This window comes from Tachyglossus aculeatus, chromosome 21 (genome assembly GCF_015852505.1).
Source record: "Tachyglossus aculeatus isolate mTacAcu1 chromosome 21, mTacAcu1.pri, whole genome shotgun sequence".
Taxonomy (NCBI): Eukaryota; Metazoa; Chordata; class Mammalia; order Monotremata; family Tachyglossidae; genus Tachyglossus; species Tachyglossus aculeatus.
In genome coordinates this window covers 40,609,680-40,635,599 of record NC_052086.1, presented here as the reverse complement: position 1 = coordinate 40,635,599, position 25,920 = coordinate 40,609,680, and the positions used below count along the sequence as shown (strand labels likewise).

The 25,920-nt window shown below is 49.4% G+C and overlaps 1 protein-coding gene across 2 annotated transcripts in view; it reads right to left on the bottom strand.

Annotated features, from left to right (window-relative positions):
* WSB2 (WD repeat and SOCS box containing 2) overlaps positions 1–25,920 on the bottom strand; it is a 71,402-nt gene that overhangs the window by 43,908 nt on the left and 1,574 nt on the right. For both annotated transcript variants that reach the window (XM_038763341.1, XM_038763342.1), the window contains exon 2: positions 8,050–8,218. In XM_038763341.1, coding sequence (XP_038619269.1) covers positions 8,050–8,218 — 169 coding nt within the window. The remainder of the gene's footprint in view (positions 1–8,049; positions 8,219–25,920) is intronic.

The following is a 25,920-nucleotide window of genomic DNA, read 5'->3' as shown; positions in this document are numbered from 1 at the left end:
TATTGAGCGCTTACTGTGTACACAGCACTGAACTAAGCGCTTGGGAAACCAGGCGTCCAGCACCATGGCGAATTCCCGTCACTCATTCATTCATCCACTCATATTGAGCACTTACTGTGTGCAGAGCACTGGACTAAGCGCTTGGGAAACCAGAAGTCCAGCACCGTGGCCAATTCCCGTCACTCCTTCATTCATCCAATCGTATTTATTGAGCGCTTACTGTGTGCAGAGCACCGGGCTAAGCGCTTGGGAAACCAGGCGACCAGCGCCGTGGCGAATTCCCGTCACTCCTTCATTCATCCAATCGTATTTATTGAGCGCTTACTGTGTGCAGAGCACCGGACTAAGCACTTGGGAAACCAGGCGACCAGCACCGTGGCGAATTCCCGTCACTCCTTCATTCATCCGATCGTATTTATTGAGCGCTTACTGTGTGCGGAGCACCGGACGAAGCGCTTGGGAAACCAGGCGTCCAGCACCGTGGCGAATTCCCATCACTCCTTCATTCATCCACTCGTATTTATTGAGCGCTTACTGTGTACAGAGCACTGAACTAAGCGCTTGGGAAACCAGGCGTCCAGCACCATGGCGAATTCCCGTCACTCATTCATTCATCCACTCATATTGAGCACTTACTGTGTGCAGAGCACTGGACTAAGCGCTTGGGAAACCAGAAGTCCAGCACCGTGGCCAATTCCCGTCACTCCTTCATTCATCCAATCGTATTTATTGAGCGCTTACTGTGTGCAGAGCACCGGGCTAAGCGCTTGGGAAACCAGGCGACCAGCGCCGTGGCGAATTCCCGTCACTCCTTCATTCATCCAATCGTATTTATTGAGCGCTTACTGTGTGCAGAGCACCGGACTAAGCAGTTGGGAAACCAGGCGACCAGCACCGTGGCGAATTCCCGTCACTCCTTCATTCATCCGATCGTATTTATTGAGCGCTTACTGTGTGCGGAGCACCGGACGAAGCGCTTGGGAAACCAGGCGTCCAGCACCGTGGCGAATTCCCATCACTCCTTCATTCATCCACTCGTATTTATTGAGCGCTTACTGTGTACAGAGCACTGAACTAAGCGCTTGGGAAACCAGGCGTCCAGCACCATGGCGAATTCCCGTCACTCATTCATTCATCCACTCATATTGAGCACTTACTGTGTGCAGAGCACTGGACTAAGCGCTTGGGAAACCAGAAGTCCAGCACCGTGGCCAATTCCCGTCACTCCTTCATTCATCCAATCGTATTTATTGAGCGCTTACTGTGTGCAGAGCACCGGGCTAAGCGCTTGGGAAACCAGGCGACCAGCGCCGTGGCGAATTCCCGTCACTCCTTCATTCATCCAATCGTATTTATTGAGCGCTTACTGTGTGCAGAGCACTGGACTAAGCGTTTGGGAAACCAGGCGACCAGCACCGTGGCGAATTCCCGTCACTCCTTCATTCATCCGATCGTATTTATTGAGCGCTTACTGTGTGCGGAGCACCGGACGAAGCGCTTGGGAAACCAGGCGTCCAGCACCGTGGCGAATTCCCATCACTCCTTCATTCATCCACTTGTATTTATTGAGCGCTTACTGTGTACAAAGCACTGAACTAAGCGCTTGGGAAACGAGACATCCAGCACCGTGGCCAATTCCTGTCACTCCTTCATTCATCCAATCGTATTTATCGAGCGCTTACTGTGTGCAGAGCACCGGACTAAGCGCTTGGGAAACCAGACGTCCAGCACCGTGGCCAATTCCTGTCACTCCTTCATTCATCCAATCGTATTTATTGAGCGCTTACTGTGTGCAGAGCACTGGACTAAGCGCTTGGGAAACCAGGCGTCCAGCACCGTGGCGAATTCCCATCACTCCTTCATTCATCCACTTGTATTTATTGAGCGCTTACTGTGTACAGAGCACTGAACTAAGCGCTTGGGAAACCAGGCGTCCAGCACCATGGCGAATTCCCGTCACTCATTCATTCATCCACTCATATTGAGCACTTACTGTGTGCAGAGCACTGGACTAAGCGCTTGGGAAACCAGAAGTCCAGCACCGTGGCCAATTCCCGTCACTCCTTCATTCATCCAATCGTATTTATTGAGCGCTTACTGTGTGCAGAGCACCGGGCTAAGCGCTTGGGAAACCAGGCGACCAGCGCCGTGGCGAATTCCCGTCACTCCTTCATTCATCCAATCGTATTTATTGAGCGCTTACTGTGTGCAGAGCACCGGACTAAGCAGTTGGGAAACCAGGCGACCAGCACCGTGGCGAATTCCCGTCACTCCTTCATTCATCCGATCGTATTTATTGAGCGCTTACTGTGTGCGGAGCACCGGACGAAGCGCTTGGGAAACCAGGCGTCCAGCACCGTGGCGAATTCCCATCACTCCTTCATTCATCCACTCGTATTTATTGAGCGCTTACTGTGTACAGAGCACTGAACTAAGCGCTTGGGAAACCAGGCGTCCAGCACCATGGCGAATTCCCGTCACTCATTCATTCATCCACTCATATTGAGCACTTACTGTGTGCAGAGCACTGGACTAAGCGCTTGGGAAACCAGAAGTCCAGCACCGTGGCCAATTCCCGTCACTCCTTCATTCATCCAATCGTATTTATTGAGCGCTTACTGTGTGCAGAGCACCGGGCTAAGCGCTTGGGAAACCAGGCGACCAGCGCCGTGGCGAATTCCCGTCACTCCTTCATTCATCCAATCGTATTTATTGAGCGCTTACTGTGTGCAGAGCACCGGACTAAGCAGTTGGGAAACCAGGCGACCAGCGCCGTGGCCAATTCCCGTCACTCCTTCATTCATCCAATCGTATTTATTGAGCGCTTACTGTGTGCAGAGCACCGGACTAAGCAGTTGGGAAACCAGGCGTCCAGCACCGTGGCGAATTCCCGTCACTCCTTCATTTACCCACTTGTATTTATTGAGCGCTTACTGTGTGCAGAGCACTGAACTAAGCTCTTGGGAAACCAGGCGTCCAGCACCGTGGAGAATTCCCGTCACTGCTTCATTCATCCACTCGTATTTATTGAGCGCTTACTGTGTGCAGAGCACCGGGCTAAGCGCTTGGGAAACCAGGCGTCCAGCGCCGTGGCGAATTCCCGTCACTCCTTTATTCATCCTATCATATTTATTGAGCACTTACTGTGTGCAGAGCACTGGACTAAGCGCTGGGGAAGTCCAAGTGGGCAACATCGAGAGACAGTCCCTACCCAATAGTGGGCTCACAGTCTAGAAGGTGGAGACAGAGAACAAAACAAAACATATTAACAAAATAAAATAAACAGAATAAATATGTCCAAGTAAAATAGAGTCATAAAAACGTACAATAAAACGGAGCCCCGGAGTCGAAGCGGGAGGGAGGACGGGGATGAGAATCCCGCTCTGTGGTGGAAGAAACCGAGAAGTGATCCGTCCGAGGCGGGAGAAGGGATTAAAAGGCCGGTTCTCTGGCCCTCAGGCCCGGGCTTCAATAATAATAACAATAATAATGGCATTTATTCTTAATAATAAATGCTATCATTATTATTATTATCATTATTAAGCGCTCAGACTGTGAGCCCACTGTTGGGCAGCGACCGTCTCTATATGCTGCCAACTTGGACTTCCCAAGCGTTCAGTCCAGTGCTCTGCACACTGTAAGCGCTCAATAAATACGATTGAATGAATTTATTAAGCGCTTACTATGTGCAAAGCACTGTTCTAAGCACTGGGGAGGTAACAAGGTGATCAGGTTGTCCCATTAGGGGCTCCCAGTCTTCATCCCCATTTTCCAGATGAGGGAACTGAGGCACAGAGAAGTGACTTCTTCTAGACTATGAGCCCACTGTTGGGTAGGGACCGTCTCTAGATGTTGCCAACTTGGCCTTCCCAAGCGCTTAGTCCAGTGCTCTGCAGACAGGAAGCGCTCAATAAATATGATGGAATGAATTTATTAAGCGCTTACTATGTGCAAAGCACTGTTCTAAAGCGCTGGGGAGATACAAGGTGATCAGGTTGTCCCACGGGGGGCTCCCAGTCTTCATCCCCATTTTCCAGATGAGGGAACTGAGGCCCAGAGAAGTGACTTCTTCTAGCCTGTGAGCCCATTGTTGGGTAGGGACCGTCTCTAGATGTTGCCAACTTGGACTTCCCAAGTGCTTAGTCCAGTGCTCTGCACACAGTAAGCGCTCAATAAATACGATTGATTGATTGATTGATTGACTTGCCCAAAGTCACCCTGCTGGCAAGTGGCAGAGCGGGACTTGAACCCAGGACCCCTGACTCCAAAGCCTGGGCTCTTTCCACGGAGCCACGCTGCTTCTAAAGATCCGACCGAGCGAACGAAATCGGAACCAAGGCTCCTCAGGCTGCGCGTCCTCAGCCCCATTCATTCGATCGTATTCATTCATTCAATCGGATTTATTGAGCGCGTACTGTGTGCAGAGCACTGGACTGAGCGCTTGGGAAGTACAAGCTGGCAATTTATTGAGCGCTTACTGTGTGCAGAGCACTGGACTAAGCGCTTGGGAAGTCCAAGTTGGCAATGTACTGAGTGCTGTGTGCACAGCACTGGACTAAGCGCTTGGGAAGTCCAAGTTGGCAATGTATTGAGTGCTTGCTGTGTGCAGAGCACTGTACTAAGCGCCACTCTAGCCACCAGGCCACCCCGCCTGCTAAGTCGGGGGCTTCAACGGCCGGCTCCTGGACTGCGTCGGCCTCTTAGCCGGCCTCCCGGCCTCTCCAGTCCACACTGCACTCCGCCGCCCGGATCACTGCTCCCAAACCTCCCCGGAGGCATCAAGCAGCGTGGCTCAGTGGAAAGAGCCCAGGCTTTGGAGTCCGAGGTAGTGGGTTCAAATCCCGGCTCCGCCGATTGCCAGCTGGGTGACTTTGGGCCAGTCACTTCACTTCTCGGGGCCTCAGTTCCCTCATCTGGAAAATGGGGATGAAGACTGGGAGCCCCCCGTGGGACAACCTGATCACCTTGTAACCTTCCCAGCGCTTAGAACAGTGCTTTGCACATAGTAAGCGCTTAATAAATGCTATCATATTATTATTACCATCATCTTTGCACATAGTAAGCGCTTAATAAATGCTATCATTATTATTATTATCATTATTAAGCGCTTAGTCCAGTGCTATGCACACAGCGCTCAATAAATACGACTGAATGAATCAAGTGGAAACCCCCTCCCAGTGGCTGAATAATAATAACAATAATAATAATAATAATAATAATAATAATAATAATAATAATGGCATTTGTTGAGCACTTACTATGTGGCCGTCCCAGACTGAGCCCCCTCTTTCCTCTCCCCATCCCCCCCGCCTTACCTCCTTCCCCTCCCCACAGCACCTGTATAGATTTCCATAAGTTTGTACTGATTTATTACTCTATTTATTTTATTTGTCCATGTTTATTCTATTTATTTTATTTGGTTAATATGTTTTGTCTTGTTGCCTGTCTCCCCCTTCTAGCCTGTGAGCCCACTGTTGGGTAGGGACCGTCTCTAGATGTTGCCGACTTGGACTTCCCAAGCGCTTAGTCCAGTGCTCTGCACACAGTAAGCGCTCAATAAACACGATTGAATGAATGAATGAATATGTGCGAAGCACTGTTCTAAGCGCTGGGGGGGATGCAAGGTGATCAGGTAATAATGGCATTTGTTGAGCGCTTACCATGTGCTGTTTTAAGCACCGGCAGGGGGCGGGGGGATAATAATAATAATGGCATTTGTTAAGCGCTTACTATGTGCAAAGCACTGTTCTAAGCGCTGGGGAGGATACAAGGTGATCAGGTTGTCCCATGTGGGGCTGACAATCTTAATCCCCATTTTCCAGATGAGGTCACTGAGGCACAGAGAAGTTGAGTGACTTCCCCAAAGTCACACAGCTAAGTGGCGGAGCCGGGATTTGAACCCACGACCTCTGACTCCAAAGCCCGGGCTCTTCCCACTGAGCCAGGGTACAAGGTGATCAGGTTGTCCCACAGGGGGGCTCCCAGTCTTAATCCCCATTTTCCAGATGAGGTCACTGAGGCACAGAGAAGTTGAGTGACTTGCCCAAAGTCACACAGCTAAGTGGCGGAGCCGGGATTTGAACCCATGACCTCTAACTCCAAAGCCCGGGCTCTTAATCCCCATTTTCCAGATGAGGTCACTGAGGCACAGAGAAGTTGAGTGACTTGCCCAAAGTCACACAGCTAAGTGGCGGAGCCGGGATTTGAACCCATGACCTCTGACTCCAAAGCCCAGGCTCTTCCCACTGAGCCAGGGTACAAGGTGATCAGGGTGTCCCACGGGGGGCTCCCAGTCTTCATCCCCATTTTCCAGATGAGGGAACTGAGGCTCCGGGAAGTGAAGTGGCTGGCCCAAAGTCACCCAGCTGACAAGTGGCGGGGCCGGGATTCGAACCCACGACCTCGGGCTCCCAAGCCCGGGCTCTTTCCACCGAGCCCCGCTGCTTCTCTTGGGGGTCCTCCGTCGGTTCTCTCCCGCCCACCCAAGGGAAACAGCCCGGGCCCGGGACTCAACTCCTTGCTGTGTGACCTTGGGCCGGTCACTTGGCTTCTCTGGACCGCTTTCCTCATCCGTACGACGGGGATTCGAACTCTGTCCTCCCTCCTGGCTACGTGTTTTGGTGTCTGTCTCCCCCTTCTAGACTGTGAGCCCGCTGTTGGGTAGGGACCGTCAATATATGTTGCCGACTTGCACTTCCCAAGCGCTTAGTACAGTGCTCTGCACACAGTAAGCGCTCAATAAATACGATTGAATGAAGGAATGAATGAATGAATTGTATCTACCCCAGTGCTTACAGCAGCGCTTGACACAGAGTAATCGCTTCATAAATTCAATCGCACTTATTGAGCGCTTACTGTGTGCACAGCACTGTACTAAGCGCCTGGGAAATGCCATTATTACTATCCACGCTCTTCTCCCTCCACTCCCCAGCTTGAGCTCCTCATTCCCCTCCACCCCACCGGTGTGGCTCAGTGGAAAGAGCCCGGGCTTGGGAGTCCGAGGTCGTGGGTTCGAATCCCGGCTCCGCCAATTGTCAGCTGTGTGACTTTGGGCGAGTCACTTCACTTCTCTGTGCCTCAGATCTCTCATAGTGTGGCTCAGTGGAAAGAGCCCGGGCTTTGGAGTCAGAGGTCATGGGTTCAAATCCCGGCTCCGCCGCTTGTCGGCTGTGTGACTTTGGGCAAATCGCTTCACTTCTCTGCGCCTCAGTTCCCTCATCTGGAAAATGGGGATTGAGATTGTGAGCCCCACGTGGGACAACCTGATCACCTTGTATCCTCCCCAGCGCTTAGAACAGTGTTTTGCACACAGTAAGCGCTTAACAAATACGAAAATTATTATTATTATTAAAATGGGGATGAGGATTGCGAGCCCCCCGGGGGACAGCCGGATCACCTTGTATCCTCCCCAGTGCTTAGAACAGTGTTTTGCACACAGTAAGCACTTAACAAATACCAAAATTATTATTATTATTAAAATGGGGATGAGGACTGCGAGCCCCCCGGGGGACAGCCCGATCACCTTGTAACCTCCCCAGCGCTTAGAACAGTGCTTTGCACATAGTAAGCGGTTAATACCAAAATTATTATTATTATTATTAAAATGGGGATGAGGACTGCGAGCCCCCCAGGGGGACAGCCCGATCACCATGTAACCTCCCAGCACTTAGAACAGTGCTTTGCAAATAGTAAGCGCTTAATAACAAAATTATTATTATTATTATTATTATTAAAATGGGGATGAGGACTGCGAGCCCCCCAGGGGGACAGCCTGATCACCATGTAACCTCCCAGCACTTAAAACAGTGCTTTGCAAATAGTAAGCACTTAATACCAAAATTATTATTATTACTATTATTATGAAAATGGGGATGAGGACCGCGAGGCCCCCAGGGGACAGCCTGATCACCTTGTAACCTCCCCAGCGCTTAGAACACTGCTTGGCACACAGTAAGCGCTTAACAAATACCAACATCATTATTATTATTATTATATTATTATCTGCTCCTCCTCCTCCTCCTCCTCCTCCTCTCCGCGAGAGACACTCACAAGGGCTCGTCCAGGGGCCAGGGGATGAGCTTGACCAGGCAGTGACCCTGAGACCAGGCGAACCAGGAGGCGTCGGGGGAGAAGGCCACGCTCCACGTCTCACAGCTTGACTTCCAGTCCAGCCGGGGCGGTCGGCCTGGCTTCAGCTCCGCCAGCAGCACCGGAGCCTCTGGGGACCGGGAATGGGACAAGGGGATGGAGGGTGGGAAGAGGGGAAGAGGGGAAGAGGGGAAGAGGGGAAGAGAGAGAGAGAGAGAGAGAGAGAGAGAGAGAGAGAGAGAGAGAGAGAGAGAGAGAGAGAGAGAGAGAGAGAGAAGACAGGAAGGGAAGAGAAGGAGGGAAGAGAAGGAGGGAAGAGGGAATGGGCCACGGGGAGGAAGGGAAGGGGAGAAGACAGAGAGAGATAGAGGGAGGGAAGAGAGAGGGAAGAGAGGGAAAGAGGAGAAGGAGGGAGAGGGAGGGATGGAGGGAGGGAAGGGGGAGTGAAGAAAAGGAGGGAAGAGAGGGAGAGAAGAGAAGGAGGGAAGAGAGAGAGAGAAGAGAAGGAGGGAAGAGAGGGAGAGAAGAGAAGGAGGGAAGAGGGAGAGAGAGAAGGAGGGAGAGAGGGAGAGAAGGAGGGAAGAGAGGGAGAGAAGAGAAGGAGGGAAAGAGGGAAGGAGGGAAGAGAGGGAAGGATGGAGGGAGGGAAGGTGGGGAGGGAGGGAGAGAGAGAAGACAGGGAGGGAAGAGAAGGAGGGAAGAGAAGGAGGGAAGAGAAGGAGGGAAGAGAAGGAGGGAAGAGGGAATGGGCCGCGGGGAAGAAGGGAAAGGGAGAAGACAGGGATGGAGGGAGGGAAGAGAGAGGGAGAGAGGAGGAGGGAGAGAGGAGGAGGGAGAGAGGGAAGGGGGAGTGGAGAGAGGGAGAGAAGAGAAGGAGGGAAGAAAGGGAGGGAAGGGAGGGAGAGAAGAGAAGGGAAGAGAGGGAGAGAAGAGGAGGGAGAGAGGGAGAGAAGAGAAGGAGGGAAGAGGGAGAGAAGAGAAGGAGGGAGAGAGGGAGAGTAGGAGGGAAGAGAGAGAGGGAAGAGGAGAGAAGAGAAGGAAGGAAGACGAAAGAAGAGGAGGGAAGAGAGGGAGAGAAGAGAAGGAGGGAAAGGAGAGAGAGGGACAGAGGGAGGGAAGGGGGGAGGGAAGAGAGGGAGGGAAGAGAGAAAGGGAGGGAAGGGAGGGAGAGAAGAGAAGGAAAGGAAAGGAGGGAAGAGAGGGAGAGAAAGGAGGGAGAGAAGGGAAGGAGGGAAGAGAAGGAGGGAAGGATAGGGAGAGAGGGAGAGAAGAGAAGGAGGGAAGAGAGGGAGAGAACAGAAGGAGGGAAGAGAGGGAGCGAAGAGGGGGAGAGAAGGGAAGGAGGGAAGAGGGGGAGAGAAGGATAGGGAGAGAGGGAAGACGGAGGGAGGGAAGAGAGGGCGAGAAGAGGAGGGAGAGAGGGAAAAGAGAGGGAGAGAAGAGGAGAGAGGGAAGAGAAAGAGGGAGGGAAGGATGGGATGGACGGAGGGAGGGAGGGAGAGAGAAGCATTGATCATTCAGACGTCCCAGGCAGATAGACAGCACACTCCCCCCCACCACCTCCGCAAACCTTCAAAGCCCTCCTGAGAACTCCCCTCCTCCAGGAGGCCTTCCCACACGGAGCCCCCTTTTTCCTCTCCTCCTCCCTCTGCCCTACCCCCTTCCCCGCCCCACAGCACTGGTGTATACCTGGACAGATTTTTCCATTTATTTGATTACTGATGTACATACATCTACAAATCTATTTCTATTGATGCTGTTGATGCCTGTCCACTTGTTTTGTTGTCTGTCTCCACCATTCAAGACTGTGAGCCCGTTGTTGGCTGGGAGTGTCTCACGGGGGGCTCACAGTCTTCATCCCCATTTTCCAGATGAGGTAACTGAGGCAGAGAATAATAATAATGATGGCATTTGTTAAGCGCTTACTAAGTACCAAGCACTGTTCTAAGCACTGGGGGGATACAAAGTGATCAGTGCTTACTACGTGCTCAAGCACTGTTCTAGATACATGTGGTTGTCCCACATGGGGCTTGCAGTCTTAATCCCCATTTTCCAGATGAGGTCACTGAGGCAGAGAATAACGATAATGTTGGCATTTGTTAAGCGCTTACTATGTACCAAGCACTGTTCTAAGCTGAGGCCCAGAGAAGTTGTGACTTGCCCCAAGTCACCCAGCTGACAATTGGCGGAGCCGGGATTTGAACCCGCGACCTCCGACTCCCAAGCCCGGGCTCTTTCCACTGAGCCACGCTGCTTCTCTCCTCCAGCCTATAGTCTAGACAGTCGGATAAATAAATAAGTCGCAAAGAGGGACGTAATTGGCGCGGGGCCGAGGGAGGGGGAGGAGAGGAAAGGAGGGTTTAATCAGGGAAGGCCTCTCGGAGGAGACGGGCCGCCGATAAGGCTTCGAGGAGGAGGAGGAAGAGGAGGAGGAGAGTCATCGTCCGGCGGAGATAAGAGGAGGAAGGGCGTTCCGGGTCCGGGGGTGACGGGTCGGCGGCGAGATCGAGGGACTCATTCATTCATTCATTCAATCGTATTTACTGAGCGCTTACTGGGTGCAGAGCACTGGACTCATTCATTCATTCATTCATTCAATCATATTTATTGAAAACTTACTGGGTGCAGAGCACTGGACTAATTCATCCAATCGTATTTATTGAGCGCTTACTGGGTGCAGAGCACTGGACTAATTCATTCATTCATTCAGTCGTATTTATTGAGCGCTTACTGGGTGCAGAGCACTGGACTAATTCATTCATTTATTCAATCGTATTTATTGAGCGCTTACTGTGGACTAATTCATTCATTCATTCAATTGTATTTACTGAGCACTTACTGGATGCAGAGCACTGTACTAATTCATTCATTCAATCAGATTTATTGAGCACTTACTGTGTGCAGAGCACTGGACTAATTCATTCATTTATTCAATCGTATTTATTGAGCGCTTACTGTGGACTAATTCATTCAATTGTATTTACTGAGCACTTACTGTGTGCAGAGCAATGGACTAATTCATTCATTCATTCAGTCGTATTTACTGAGCACTTACTGGGTGCAGAGCACTGGACTAATTCATTCATTCATTCAGTCGTATTTATTGAGCACTTACTGGGTGCAGAGCACTGGACTAATTCATTCATTCAGTCGTATTTATTGAGCGCTTACTGGGGGCAGATCACTGGCCTAATTCATTCATTCATTCAGTCGTATTTATTGAGTGCTTACTGGGTGCAGAGCACTGGACTAATTCATTCATTTATTCAATCGTATTTATTGAGCTCTTACTGTGGACTAATTTATTCATTCATTCAATTGTATTTACTGAGCGCTTACTGGGTGCAGAGCACTGTACTAATTCATTCATTCAATCAGATTTATTGAGCACTTACTGTGTGCAGAGCACTGGACTAATTCATTCATTCATTCAATCATATTTATTGAGCCCTTACTGGATGCAGAGCACTGGACTAATTCATTCATTCATTCAATCGTAATTATTGAGCACTTACTGGGTGCGGAGCACTGGACTAATTCATTCATTCATTCAATTGTATTTACTTAGCGCTTACTGGTTGCAGAGCACTGGACTGAATCATTCATTCATTCAATCGTATTTACTGAGCACTTACTGGTTGCAGAGCACTGGACTGAATCATTCATTCATTCAATCATATTTATTGAGCACTTACTGGGTGCAGAGCACTGTACTAATTCATTCATTCAATCATATTTATTGAGCGCTTACTGGGTGCACAGCACTGGACTAATTCATTCATTCAGTCAGTCATATTTATTGAGCGCTTACTGGGTGCAGAGCACTGGACTAATTCATTCATTCATTCAATCATATTTACTGAGCGCTGTGTGCAGAGCACTAGACTAATTCATTCATTCATTCAATCAATCGTATTTACTGAGTGCTTACTGGGTGCAGAGCACTGGACTACTTCATTCATTCACTCAATCGTATTTACTGAGCACTTACTGGGTGCAGAGCACTGGACTAATTCAGTCATTCATTCAATCGTATTTACTGAGCGCTTACTGTGTGCAGAGCACTGTACTAATTCATTCATTCATTCAATTGTATTTATTGAGCGCTTACTGTGTGCAGAGTACTGTACTAAGCGCTTGGGAAGTACAAGTCGGCAACATCTAGAGACGGTCCCTACCCAACAGCGGGCTCACAGTCTAGAAGGGGGAGACAGACAACAAGACAAAATATATTAACATAATAAAGTAAATATAATAAATAAGTACAATAAAATAGAGTAATAAATCCGTACAAACATATATACATCTATACAGGTGCTGTGGGGAGGGGAAGGCGGTAAGGCGGGGGGGATGGGGAGGAGGGAAGTACTAAGCGCTTGGGAAGTACAAAGGTTGGCATTGGGCGAGCGAGGGGCGTGGGTGGGACTGGAGGAGGAAATAAATTCATTCATTCATTCATTCAATCGTATTTATTGAGCACTTACTGGGTGCAGAGCACTGGACTAAGCACTTGGGAAGTACAAAGGTTGGCACTGGGCGAGCGAGGGGCGCGGGCTGGACTGGAGGAGGAAATAAATAAATTCATACATTCATTCAATTGTCTTTATTGAGCGCTTACTGGGTGCAGAGCACTGTACTAGGCGCTTGGGAAGTACAAAGGTTGGCATTGGGCGAGCGAGGGGCGCGGGCCGGAATGGAGGAGGAGATAAATTCATTCATTCATTCAATCGTATTTATTAATCAATCAATCAATCGTATTTATTGAGCACTTACTATGTGCAGAGCACTGTACTAAGCGCTTGGGAAGTACAGATTGGCAACATATAGAGACAGTCCCTACCCAACAGTGGGCTCAGTCTAAAAGTAAGCGCTTACTGGGTGCAGAGCACTGTACTAAGCGCTTGGGAAGTACAAGGGTTGGCACTGGGTAAGCGAGGGGCGCGGGCTGGACTGGAGGAGGAGATAAATTCATTCATTCATTCATTCAATTGTCTTTATTGAGCGAATTACTGGGTGCAGAGCACTGTACTAAGCGCTTGGGAAGTACAAAGGTTGGCACTGGGTGAGCAAGCAAGGGGCGCAGGCTGGATTGGAGGAGGAGATAAATTCATTCATTCAGTCATTCAATCGTATTTATTGAGCGCTTACTAGGTGCAGAGCACTGTACTAAGCGCTCGGGAAGTACAAGGGTTGGCACTGGGCGAGCAAGGGGCGCGGGTTGGATTGGAGGAGGAGATAAATTCATTCATTCAGTCATTCAATCGTATTTATTGAGCGCTTACTGGGTGCAGAGCACTGTACTAAGCGCTTGGGAAGTACAAGGGTTGGCACTGGACAAGCGAGGGGTGCGGGCTGGACTGGAGGAGCTGATAAATTCATTCATTCATTCATTCAATCGTATTTATTGAGCGCTTACTGGGTGCAGAGCACTGTACTAAGCGCTTGAGAAGTCCAAGTCAGCAACATCTAGAGACGGTCCCTACCCAACAGCGGGCTCACAGTCTAGAAGGGGGAGACGGACAACAAGACAAAACATATTAACATAATACAATAAATAGAATAAATAGGTACAAATAAAATAAATAGTATAATAAATCCACACAAACATATATCCATCTATACAGGTGCTGTGCGGAGGGGAAGGAGGTAAGGCGGGGGGGGTGGGGAGGAGGGAAGTACTAAGCGCTTGGGAAGTACAAAGGTTGGCATTGGGCGAGCGAGGGGCGCGGGCGGGACTGGAGGAGGAAATAAATTCATTCATTCATTCATTCATTCAATCGTGTTTAATGAGCACTTACTGGGCGCAGGGCACTGTACTAAGCGCTTGGGAAGTACAAAGGTTGGCACAGAGCGACCGAGGGGCGTGGGCTGGACTGGAGGAGGAAATAAATTCATTCAATCGTATTTATTGAGCGCTTACGGGTGCAGAGCACTGTACTAAGCGCTTGGGAAGTACAAGGGTTGGCACTAGGCAAGCGAGAGGCACGGGCTGGACTGCAGGAGGAAATAAATTCATTCAATCGCATTTATTGAGCGCTTACGGGTGCAGAGCACTGTACTAAGCGCTTGGGAAGTACAAAGGTTGGCACTGGATGAGCGAGGCTGCACTGGAGGAGGAGATAAATTCATTCATTCATTCATTCGATCGTATTTATTGAGCGCTTACTGGGTGCAGAGCACTGTACTAAGCACTCGGGAAGTACAAAGGTTGGCACTGGGCGAACGAGGGGCGTGGGCTGGATTGGAGGAGGAGATAAATTCATTCATTCAATTGTCTTTATTGGGCGCTTACTGGGTGCAGAGCACTGTACTAAGCGCTTGGGAAGTACAAAGGTTGGCACTGGACGAGCGAGGGGTGTGGGCTGAATTGCAGGAAGAGATAAATTCACTCATTCATTCATTCAATCGTCTTTATTGAGCGTGTAATGGGTGCAGAGCAGTGTACTAAGCGCTTGGGAAGTACAAAGGTTGGCACTGGATGAGCGAGGGGTGTGGGCTGAATTGCAGGAAGAGATAAATTCATTCATTCATTCATTCAATCATATTTATTGAGCACTTACTGGGTGCAGAGCACTGTACTAAGCGCTCGGGAAGTACAAAGGTTGCCACCGGGTGAGCGAGGGGCGTGGGCTGGATTGGAGGAGGAGATAGATTCATTCATTCATTCATTCAATCGCATATATTGAGCGCTTACTGGGTGCAGAGCACTGGACTAAGCGCTTGGGAAGTACAAAGGTTGGCATTGGGCAAGCGAGGGGCACGGGCTGGACTGGAGGAGGAGATAAATTCATTCATTCATTCATTCATTCAATCGTATCTATTGAGCGCTTACTGGGTGCAGAGCACTGTACTAAGCGCTTGGGAAGTACAAGTTGGCAACACCATGAGGCAAATACCACATGATGGGCAGAGACCAGGCGTGGCACGGGGCTGTCAGCGACCCGTTGTTGGGTAGGGAAGCAGCGTGGCTCAGTGGAGAGAGCCCGGGCTTGGGAGTCAGAGGTCGTGGGTTCAAATCCCGGCTCCGCCACTTGTCGGCTGTGGGACTTTGGGCCAGTCGCTTCACTTCTCTGGGCTTCAGTTCCCTCATCTGGAAAATGGGGATGAAGACTGTGAGCTCCCCGATGTGGGACAGCCTGATCACCTTGTAACCTCCCCAGTGCTTAGAACAGTGCTTTGCACATAGTAAGGGCTTAACAAATACCATCATTATTATTATTATTATTATTATAATTCTCTGGGCCTCAGTTCCCTCATCTGTTAAATGGGGATGAAGACTGGGAGCCCCTTGTGGGACAACCTGATCACCTTGTAACCTCCCCGGCGCTTAGAACAGTGCTTTGCACATAGTAAGCGCTTAACAGATACCATCATTATTATTATTATTATAATTCTCTGGGCCTCAGTTCCCTCATCTGTTAAATGGGGATGAAGACTGGGACCCCCCCCCATGTGGGACAACCTGATCACCTTGTAACCTCCCCGGCGCTTAGAACAGTGCTTTGCACATCATCATCAATCGTATTTATTGAGCGCTTACTATGTGCAGAGCACTGTTAAGCACATAGTAGGTGCTTAACAAATACCATCATTATTAGTATGATTATAATTCTCTGTGCCTCAGTTCCCTCATCTGTCAAATGGGGATGAAGACTGGGAGCCCGCCGTGGGACAACCTGATCACCTTGGAACCTCCCCGGCGCTTAGAACAGTGCTTGGCACATAGTAAGCGCTTAATAAATGCCATCATCATTATTATTAGGGACCATCTCTATATGTTGCCAACTTGTAGCAGTAGTAATAATAATAATAATAATAATGACATTGATCACTGTTCTAAGCGCTGGAGCATTTACAAGGTGATCAGGTTGTCCCACATGGGGCCCACAGTCTCAGTCCCCATTTTACAGATGAGGGAACTGAGGCTCAGAGAAGTGAAATAATAATAATAATAATAATAATGGTATTTGTTAAGCACTTACTATGTGCAAAGAACTATTCTGAGCGCTGGGAGGGATATAACGTGATCAGGTTGTCTCTCGTGGGGCTCACAGTCTTCATCCCCATTTTACAGATGAGGGAACTGAGGTACAGAGAATAATAATAATAATGATGGCATTTGTTAAGCGCTTTCTATGTGCCAAGCACTGTTCTAAGCGCTGGGAGGGATACAAGGTGATCAGGTTGTCCCACGGGGGGCTCACGGTCTTCATCCCCATTTTACAGATGAGGTCACTGAGGCCCAGAGAAGTGAAGTGACTTGTCCAAAGTCGCACAGCCGACTTAGTGCTTAGTACAGTGCTCTGCACACAGTAAGCGCTCAATACGACTGATTGATTGATTGACAATTGGTGGAGCAGAGATTTGAACCCATGACCTCTGACTCCAAAGCCCGGGATCTTTCCACTGAGCCACGCTGCTTCTCAACATACCATGATTGCCAGCCAGCGCTTAGAACAGTGCTTGGCACATAGTAAGTGCTTGACAGAAACCATAATTACTATCCAGCGCTTAGAAAAGTGCTTGGCACATAGTTAGCGCTTAACAAATAACATCATTAGTATTAAAACCTATTATTTTAGGACATGGACCCAATAAAAGACGCCCCAAAGAAGACTATCTCGTAAATGAAAACTCTGCATTTCGTGCAGAGGGACTCGATAAATACAGCTGATCAGACGCGGCCCCGTCCCCTGTAAGCAACTTAAATAATAACGGTGGTATTTATTAAGCGCTTACTATGTGCAAAGCGCTATTCTAAGCGCTGGGGAGGTTACAAGGTGGCCAGGTTGTCCCACGGGGGGCTCACATTAATGCCCATTTGACAGATGAGGGAACTGAGGCCCAGAGAAGTGAAGTGACTTGTCCAAAGTCACACAGCTGACAATTAGCAGAGCAGAGATTTGAACCCATGACCTCTGACTCCAAAGCCCGGGATCTTTCCACTGAGCCACGCTGCTTCTCAACATACCATGATTACCAGCCAGCGCTTAGAACAGTGCTTGGCACATAGTAAGCGCTTAACAGATACCATAATTACTATCCAGCGCTTAGAAAAGTGCTTGGCACATAGCACTCAACAAATACCGTTATTGGTATTAAAACCTATTATTTTAGGACATGGACCCAATAAAAGACGCCCCAAAGAAGACTATCTCGTAAATGAAAACTCTGCATTTCGTGCAGAGGGACTCGATAAAATACGGCTGATCAGACGCGGCCCCGTCCCCTGTAAGCAACTTAAATAATAACGATGGCATTTATTAAGCGCTTACTATGTGCAAAGCGCTATTTTAAGCGCTGGGGAGGTTACAAGGTGGCCAGGTTGTCCCACGGGGGGCTCACATTAATGCCCATTTGACAGATGAGGGAACCGAGGCCCAGAGAAATGAAGTGACTTGTCCAAAATCACACAGCTGACAATTGGCGGAGCAGAGATTTGAACCCATGACCTCTGACTCCAAAGCCCGGGATCTTTCCACTGAGCCACGCTGCTTCTCAACATACCATGATTACCAGCCAGCGCTTAGAACAGTGCTTGGCACATAGTAAGCGCTTAACGGATACCATAATTACTATCTGGCGCTTAGAAAAGTGCTTGGCACATAGTTAGCGCTCAACAAATACCGTTATTGGTATTAAAACCTATTATTTTAGGACATGGACCCAATAAAAGACGCCTCAAAGAAGACTATCTCGTAAATGAAAAATCTGCATTTCATGCAGAGGGACTCGATAAATACAGCTCATTAGACGCGGTCCCGTCCCCTGTAAGCAACTTAAATAATAATGATGGCATTTATTAAGCGCTTACTATGTGCAAAGCGCTGTTCTAAGCGCTGGGGAGGTTACAAGGTGGTCAGGTTGTCCCACGGGGGGCTCCCAGTCTTCATCCCCATTTGACAGATGAGGGAACTGAGGCCCAGAGGAGCGACTTGGCCAAAGCCACCCAGCCAGCAAGCGGCGGGGCAGGATTCGAACCCATGACCTCTGACTCCAAAGCCCGGGCTCTTTCCACTGAGCCACGCTGCTTCTCTAAACTTAAGGTTAAATGCTCGTCTCCCCCTCTCGACTGTCAGCTCCTCGACGGCAGGGATTCCGTCCACCAACGCTATCCCAAGTGCTCAGCCCAGTGCTCTGCACCCGGTAAGCGCTCAATAAATAGCACTGAAGGCCAGAAGTGACTGTTTATGGCTAAGTGATTTTTGAAAAACCCGCAAACAGGGGCTTCTCCCAGATTAGACTGGGAGCCCACTGTTGGGTAGGGACCGTCTCTATATGTTGCCAATTTGTACTTCCCAAGCGCTCAGTACAGTGCTCTGCACACAGTAAGCGCTCAATAAATACGACTGATGATGATTAGTAGGAGCAAAGCAGGTAGGGCCAGTGGCCCCGTTGTCCCGGAGGGTAAAGAAGCAGCGTGGCTCGGTGGAAAGAGCCCGGGCTTGGGAGTCGGAGGTCGTGGGTTCTAATCCCGGCTCCGTCACTTGTCTGCTGGGTGACCTTGGGCGAGTCACTTGACTTCTCTGGGCCTCAGTTCCCTCATCTGCAAAATGGGGGTGAAGACTGTGAGCCCCCCGTGGGACAACCTGATCACCCTGTAACCTCCCCAGCGCTTAGAACAGTGCTTTGCACAGAGTAAGCGCTTAATAAATGCCATTATTATTATTATTCATTCATTCAATCGTATTTATTGAGCGCTTACTGTGTGCAGAGCACTGTACTAAGCACTCGGGAAGTCCAAGTCAGCAACATATAGAGACAGTCCCTACCCAGCAGCGGGCTCACAGTCTAGAAGTGGGAGACAGAGAACGGAACAAAACATATTAACAAAATAAAATAAATAGAATAAATATGCACAAATGAAATTGTATAATGCATTGTATATGTATGCACTGTATAATGCATACATAACCGATATTTTAACAAGATAAAATAAATAGAATAAATATGTACAAGTAAAATAGAGTAATAAATCTGTACAAACATGTATACATCTATCCCATTATTATGTGGGACAACCTGACCACCTTGTAGCTCCCCCAGGGCTCAGAACAGTGCTGGGCACATAGTAAGCGCCTAACAAATATCAAAATTACTAATTATCATCGTTATTATTATTAACAAATGCCATTATTATTATCATTACTTCTAGTATTACGCGACCCGTGGGCTATTTCCCGAACCGCCACACAAAGGAAAGACCAACTCCCGAATTCAGGAGCGACGTTCCCCAGGGGAGAGCCCAGATTTTCAACCGCAAGCTCCTAGTAATCCCTCATTCATTCAATCGTATTTATTGAGCGCTTCCTGGGTGCAGAGCACTGTACTAAGCGCTTGGGAAGTCCAAATAGGCAACATCTAGAGACGGTCCCTACCCAACAGCGGGCTCACAGGCTAGAAGGGGGAGACAGAGAACGGAACAAAACATATTAACAAAATAAAATAAATAGAATAAATATGCACAAATGAAATTGTATAATGCATTGTATATGTATGCACTGTATAATGCATACATAACCGATATTTTAACAAGATAAAATAAATAGAATAAATATGTACAAGTAAAATAGAGTAATAAATCTGTACAAACATGTATACATCTATCCCATTATTATGTGGGACAACCTGACCACCTTGTAGCTCCCCCAGCGCTCAGAACAGTGCTGGGCACATAGTAAGCGCCTAACAAATATCAAAATTACTAATTATCATCGTTATTATTATTAACAAATGCCATTATTATTATCATTACTTCTAGTATTACGCGACCCGTGGGCTATTTCCCGAACCGCCACACAAAGGAAAGACCAACTCCCGAATTCAGGAGCGACGTTCCCCAGGGGAGAGCCCAGATTTTCAACCGCAAGCTCCTAGTAATCCCTCATTCATTCAATCGTATTTATTGAGCGCTTCCTGGGTGCAGAGCACTGTACTAAGCGCTTGGGAAGTCCAAATAGGCAACACCTAGAGACGGTCCCTACCCAACAGCGGGCTCACAGGCTAGAAGGGGGAGACAGAGAATGGAACAAAACATATTAACAAAATAAAATAAATAGAATAAATATGCACAAATGAAATTGTATAATGCATTGTATATGTATGCACTGTATAATGCATACATAACCGATATTTTAACAAGATAAAATAAATAGAATAAATATGTACAAGTAAAATAGAGTAATAAATCTGTACAAACATGTATACATCTATCCCATTATTATGTGGGACAACCTGACCACCTTGTATCTCCCCCAGCGCTCAGAACAGTGCTGGGCACATAGTAAGTGCTTAACAAATCCCAAAATTACTAATTATTATCGTTACTATTATTAACAAATGCCATTATTATTATCATTACTTCTAGTATTACGCGACCCGTGGGCTATTTCCTGAACCGCCACACAAAGGAAAGACCAACTCCCGAATTCAGGAGCGACGTTCCCCAGGGGAGAGCCCAGATTTTCAACCGCAAGCTCCTAGTGATCCCTCATTCATTCAATCATATTTATTGTGAGCCCACTGTTGGGTAGGGACGGTCTCTATATGTTGCCAAATTGTACTTCCCAAGCGCTTAGTACAGTGCTCTGCACACAGTAAGCGCTCAATAAATACGATTGATGATGATTGAGCGCTTCCTATGTGCAGAGCACTGGACTAAGCGCTTGGGAAGTCCAAATAGGCAACATCTAGAGACGGTCCCTACCCAACAGCGGGCTCACAGTCTAGAAGGGGGAGACAGACAACAAAACAGAACATATTAACAAGATAAAATAAATAGTATAAATATGTACAAGTAAAATAGAGTAATAAATCTGTACACACATATATACATATATCCCATTATTACGTGGGACAACCTGACCACCTTGTATCTCCCCCAGCACTCAGAACAGTGCTTGGCACATAGTAAGTGCTTAACAAATCCCAAAATTACTAATTATTATCGTTACTATTATTAACAAATGCCATTATTATTATCATTACTTCTAGTATTACGCGACCTGTGGGCTATTTCCCGAACCGCCACACAAAGGAAATACCAACTCCCGAATTCAGGAGGGACGTTCCCCTGGGGAGAGCCCAGATTTGCAACCGCAAGCTCCTAGTGATCCCTCATTCGTTCAATCCTATTTATTGAGCGCTTCCTGTGTGCAGAGCACTGGACTAAGCACTTGGGAAGTCCAAGTCGGCAAAAAATAGAGACGGTCCCTACCCAAAGCGGGCTCACAGTCTAGAAGGGGGAGACAGAGAATGGAACAAAACATATTAACAAAATAAAATAAATAGAATAAATATGTACAAATGAAACTGTATAATGCATTGTATATGTAAGCACTGTATAATGCATACATAATCGATATTTTAACAAGATAGAATAAATAGAATAAATATGTACAAGTAAAATAGAGTAATAAATCTGTACAAACATGTATACATCTATCCCATTATTATGTGGGACAACCTGACCACCTTGTAGCTCCCCCAGCGCTCAGAACAGTGCTGGGCACATAGTAAGCGCCTAACAAATATCAAAATTACTAATTATCATCGTTATTATTATTAACAAATGCCATTATTATTATCATTACTTCTAGTATTACGCGACCTGTGGGCTATTTCCCGAACCGCCACACAAAGGAAAGACCAACTCCCGAATTCAGGAGCGACGTTCCCCTGGGGAGAGCCCAGATTTTCAACCGCAAGCTCCTAGTAATCCCTCATTCATTCAATCATATTTATTGTGAGCCCACTATTGGGTAGGGACGGTCTCTATATGTTGCCAAATTGTACTTCCCAAGCGCTTAGTACAGTGCTCTGCACACAGTAAGCGCTCAATAAATACGATTGAAGATGATTGAGCGCTTCCTATGTGCAGAGCACTGGACTAAGCGCTTGGGAAGTCCAAATAGGCAACATCTAGAGACAGTCCCTACCCAACAATGGGCTCACAGTCTAGAAGGGGGAGACAGACAACAAAATAGAACATATTAACAAGATAAAATAAATAGAATAAATATGTACAAGTAAAATAGAGTAATAAATCTGTACACACATATATACATATATCCCATTATTACGTGGGACAACCTGACCACCTTGTATCTCCCCCAGCGCTCAGAACAGTGCTGGGCACATAGTAAGTGCTTAACAAATCCCAAAATTACTAATTATTATCGTTACTATTATTAACAAATGCCATTATTATTATCATTACTTCTAGTATTACGCGGCCTGTGGGCTATTTCCCGAACCGCCACACAAAGGAAAGACCAACTCCCGAATTCAGGAGCGACGTTCCCCAGGGGAGAGCCCAGATTTTCAACCGCAAGCTCCTAGTGATCCCTCATTCGTTCAATCCTATTTATTGAGCGCTTCCTGTGTGCAGAGCACTGTACTAAGCGCTTGGGAAGTCCAAATAGGCAACATCTAGAGACGGTCCCTACCCAACAGTGGGCTCACAGTCTAGAAGAATCCCTCCTCCTCTGCACGGTGAGCGTTCAAACCGATCGTCCTTACTGAGCACTTACCGTGTGCGGAGCACTGAGCTACACGCTTGGGAGAGGACAACAGATCAGAGACGGTGGCTACGTTCCTCGCCCCCACTGAGCTTAATAATAATAATAATAATAATAATAATAATAGTATTTGTTAAGTGCTTACTATGTGCGAATAATAATAATAATAATGGCATTTATTAAGCGCTTACTATGTGCAAAGCACTGTTATAATAATAATAATGGCATTTATTAAGCGCTTACTATGTACAAAGCACTGTTCTAAGCGCTGGGGAAGTTACAAGGTGACCAGGTTGTCCCGCGGGGGCTCACAGTACCCGTTTTCCAGGTGAGGTCACTGAGGCCCAGAGAGGCGAAGTGACTCGCCCGAAGTCACACAGCTGACAAGTGGCGGAGCCGGGATTTGAACCCGTGACCTGTGACTCCAACGCCCGGGCTCTTTCCACTGAGCCACGCTGCTTCTCTAGCGCGAAGCACTCTTCTAAGCACTGGGGGGGGAGATACAAGGTGATCAGGTTGTCCCATGGGGGGCTCACAGTCTTCACCCCCATTTTACAGATGAGGGAATCAGGTTGTCCCACGTGGGGCTCACAGTCTTCATCCCCATTTTCCTGATAATAATAATGATAATAATAATAACAATGGCATTTATTAAGCGCTTACTATGTGCAAAGCACTGATGAGGGAACTGAGTCACTTCACTTCTCTGGGCCTCATCTGGAAAATGGGGATGAAGACTGTGAGCCCCCCGTGGGGCAACCTGATGACCTTGGATCTACCCCAGGGTTTAGAACAGTGTTTGGCACGTACTAAGCGCTTAACAAATGCCATCGTCACTAAAGGGTCCCCCTTTTAGACTGTGAGCCCACTGTTGGGTAGGGACTGTCTCTATATGTTGCCAACTTGGACTTCCCAAGCGCTTAGTACAGGGCTCTGCACACAGTAAGCGCTCAATAATTACGATTGATTGATTGATTGATTGGCTCCATGGCCGTCTTCTTTCCCCAAAGGGCCCTGGACCAAAGCTTAAGGGGCTGCGGAACATCCTGGGGGTCTCGGGGGGTCCGACGGGCCCCGGTTGGGGGGTCGGGCTCCTGGCCCACCTGGCCGGATCAGGATGATGGGTCCCCCTGGGCCCATTCCCCTCTCCTCCCAACTGGGAATGTTTCCCTGGAACCGGGGGGCAGTGGAAGACTGGGGGAATTGAGGGGGGGAAAAGGATGGAGAAGGGGAAGGAAGAGGGGGGCCCTGCGGGAAAGGTTGGGATGCCTGGGAGATGGGGGGAAGAGAGGAGAAATGGGGGGAAAGGGGCTGGGGAGAGGGGGCGAGGCAGAGACAGAGGCCGGGGAAAGAGGGGGACACACAGACACGGAGGCCCGGGAGGAGGGAAGGAGCGGGAGGGACAGAGGCCTCGGGGGGAGGAAACAGAGGCAGGGAAAGACGGGGGCAGACAGAGGCCCGGGGAGAAACTGAGGCCGGGGAAAGAGGGGGACAGACAGACACGGAGGCCGAAGGGAAAGAGGGGGACAAAGACAGGCCGGGGGGGGGGGGGGAAACAGAGGCAGGAAAAGAGGGGGACACACAGACACAGAGGCCCGGGAGGGAAAGAGTGGGAGAGACAGAGGCCTCGGGGGGAGGAAACAGAGGCAGGGAAAGAGGGGGACAGACAGAGGCCTGGGGAGAAACTGAGGCCGGGGAAAGAGGGGGACAGACAGACACGGAGGCCGAAGGGAAGAGGGGAACAAAGACAGGCCTGGGGGGGAAACAGAGGCAGGAAAAGAGGGGGACAGACACAGAAGCTGAAGGGAAAGAGGTACAGAGACAGAGGCCTAGGGGGGGAAAACAGAGGCCGGGGAAAGAGGGGGAGACACAGACACAGAGGCCCGGGAGGGAAAGAGCGGGAGAGACAGAGGCCTCGGGGGGGAGGAAACAGAGGCAGGGAAAGAGGGGGACTGACAGAGGCCCGGGGAGAAACTGAGGCCGGGGAAAGAGGGGGGCAGACAGACACGGAGGCCGAAGGGAAAGCGGGGGACAAAGACAGGCCTGGGGGGGGAACAGAGGCAGGAAAAGAGGGGGACAGACAGACACAGAAGCCGAAGGGAAAGTGTGGGGGGACAGAGACAGAGGCCTGGGGGGAAACAGAGGCCGGAGAAAAAGGGGGACACACAGACACAGAGGGTGAAGGGAAAGCGGGGGGAGAGACAGAGGGCAGGGGGGAAACAGAGGCTGGGGGAAGAGGGGGACAGAGAGACTGGGGGAGAGACAGAGATCGAAGGGAAGGAGGGGCGCAGAGGCCCGGGGGGAAACTGAGGCTGGGAAAGAGGGGGACAGAGAGGCCCAGGAGGGAAACAGAGGCTGGGGAAAGAGGGGGACAGAGAGGCTGGGGGGAGACAGAGCTCGAAGGGAAAGAGGGGGACAGAGACAGAGGCCCGGGGGGAAACTGAGACTGGGGAAAGAGGGGGACAGAGACAGAGGCCCGGGGGAAAGAGGGGACAGACGGAGACAGAGGCTGGGAAAAGAAGGGGAGAGACAGAGGCCCGAGGGAAATGGAGGCCGGGAAAAGAGGGGGACAGAGAGGCCCGGGGGGGAAACAGAGGCCGGGGAAAGAGGGGGTCAGACAGAGACAGAGACAGAGACGCGGGGGGAAATGGAGGCGGGGGAAAGAGGAGGACAGACAGAGAGAGAGGCTGGGGGGAAGACAGAAGCCCAGGGGGGAAACAGAGGCCGGGGAAAGGTGGGGGGGCAGATACTGAAGCCGAAGGGAAAGGGGGGGAAGACAGAGGCCTGGGGGGGGGGGGGAGAGGCCAGGGAAAGGTGGGGGGCAGACAGGGACAGACAGGCTGGGGGAAGAGACAGAGGCCGGGGAAAAAGGGGGACAGACACAGAGGCCCCGGGGGGAAACTGAGGCCGGGGAAAGAGGGCAACAGGTAGAGACAGGGAGGCTGGGGGAAAGAGGGGGAGAAACAGAGACAGAGGCCGGGGAAAAAGGGGGAGAGAGAGGCCCGGGGGGAAGCAGAGGCAGGGGAAAGAGGGGGGCAGGCAGAGAGAGAGGCTGGGGGGGAAGACAAAAGCCCGGAGGGGGGGGGAAACAGAGGCAGGGGAAAGAGGGGGACAGAGAGGCCGGGGGGAGAGACAGAGGTCGAAGGGAAAGAGGGGGACAGGGACAGAGGCCCGGGGGGAAACTGAGGCCGGGGAAAGAGGGGGCCAGAGACAGAGGCCCGGGGGAAAGAGGGGACAGACGGAGACAGAGGCTGGGGAAAGAGGGGGAGAAACAGAGACAGAGGCCGGGGAAAAAGGGGGAGAGACAGAGGCC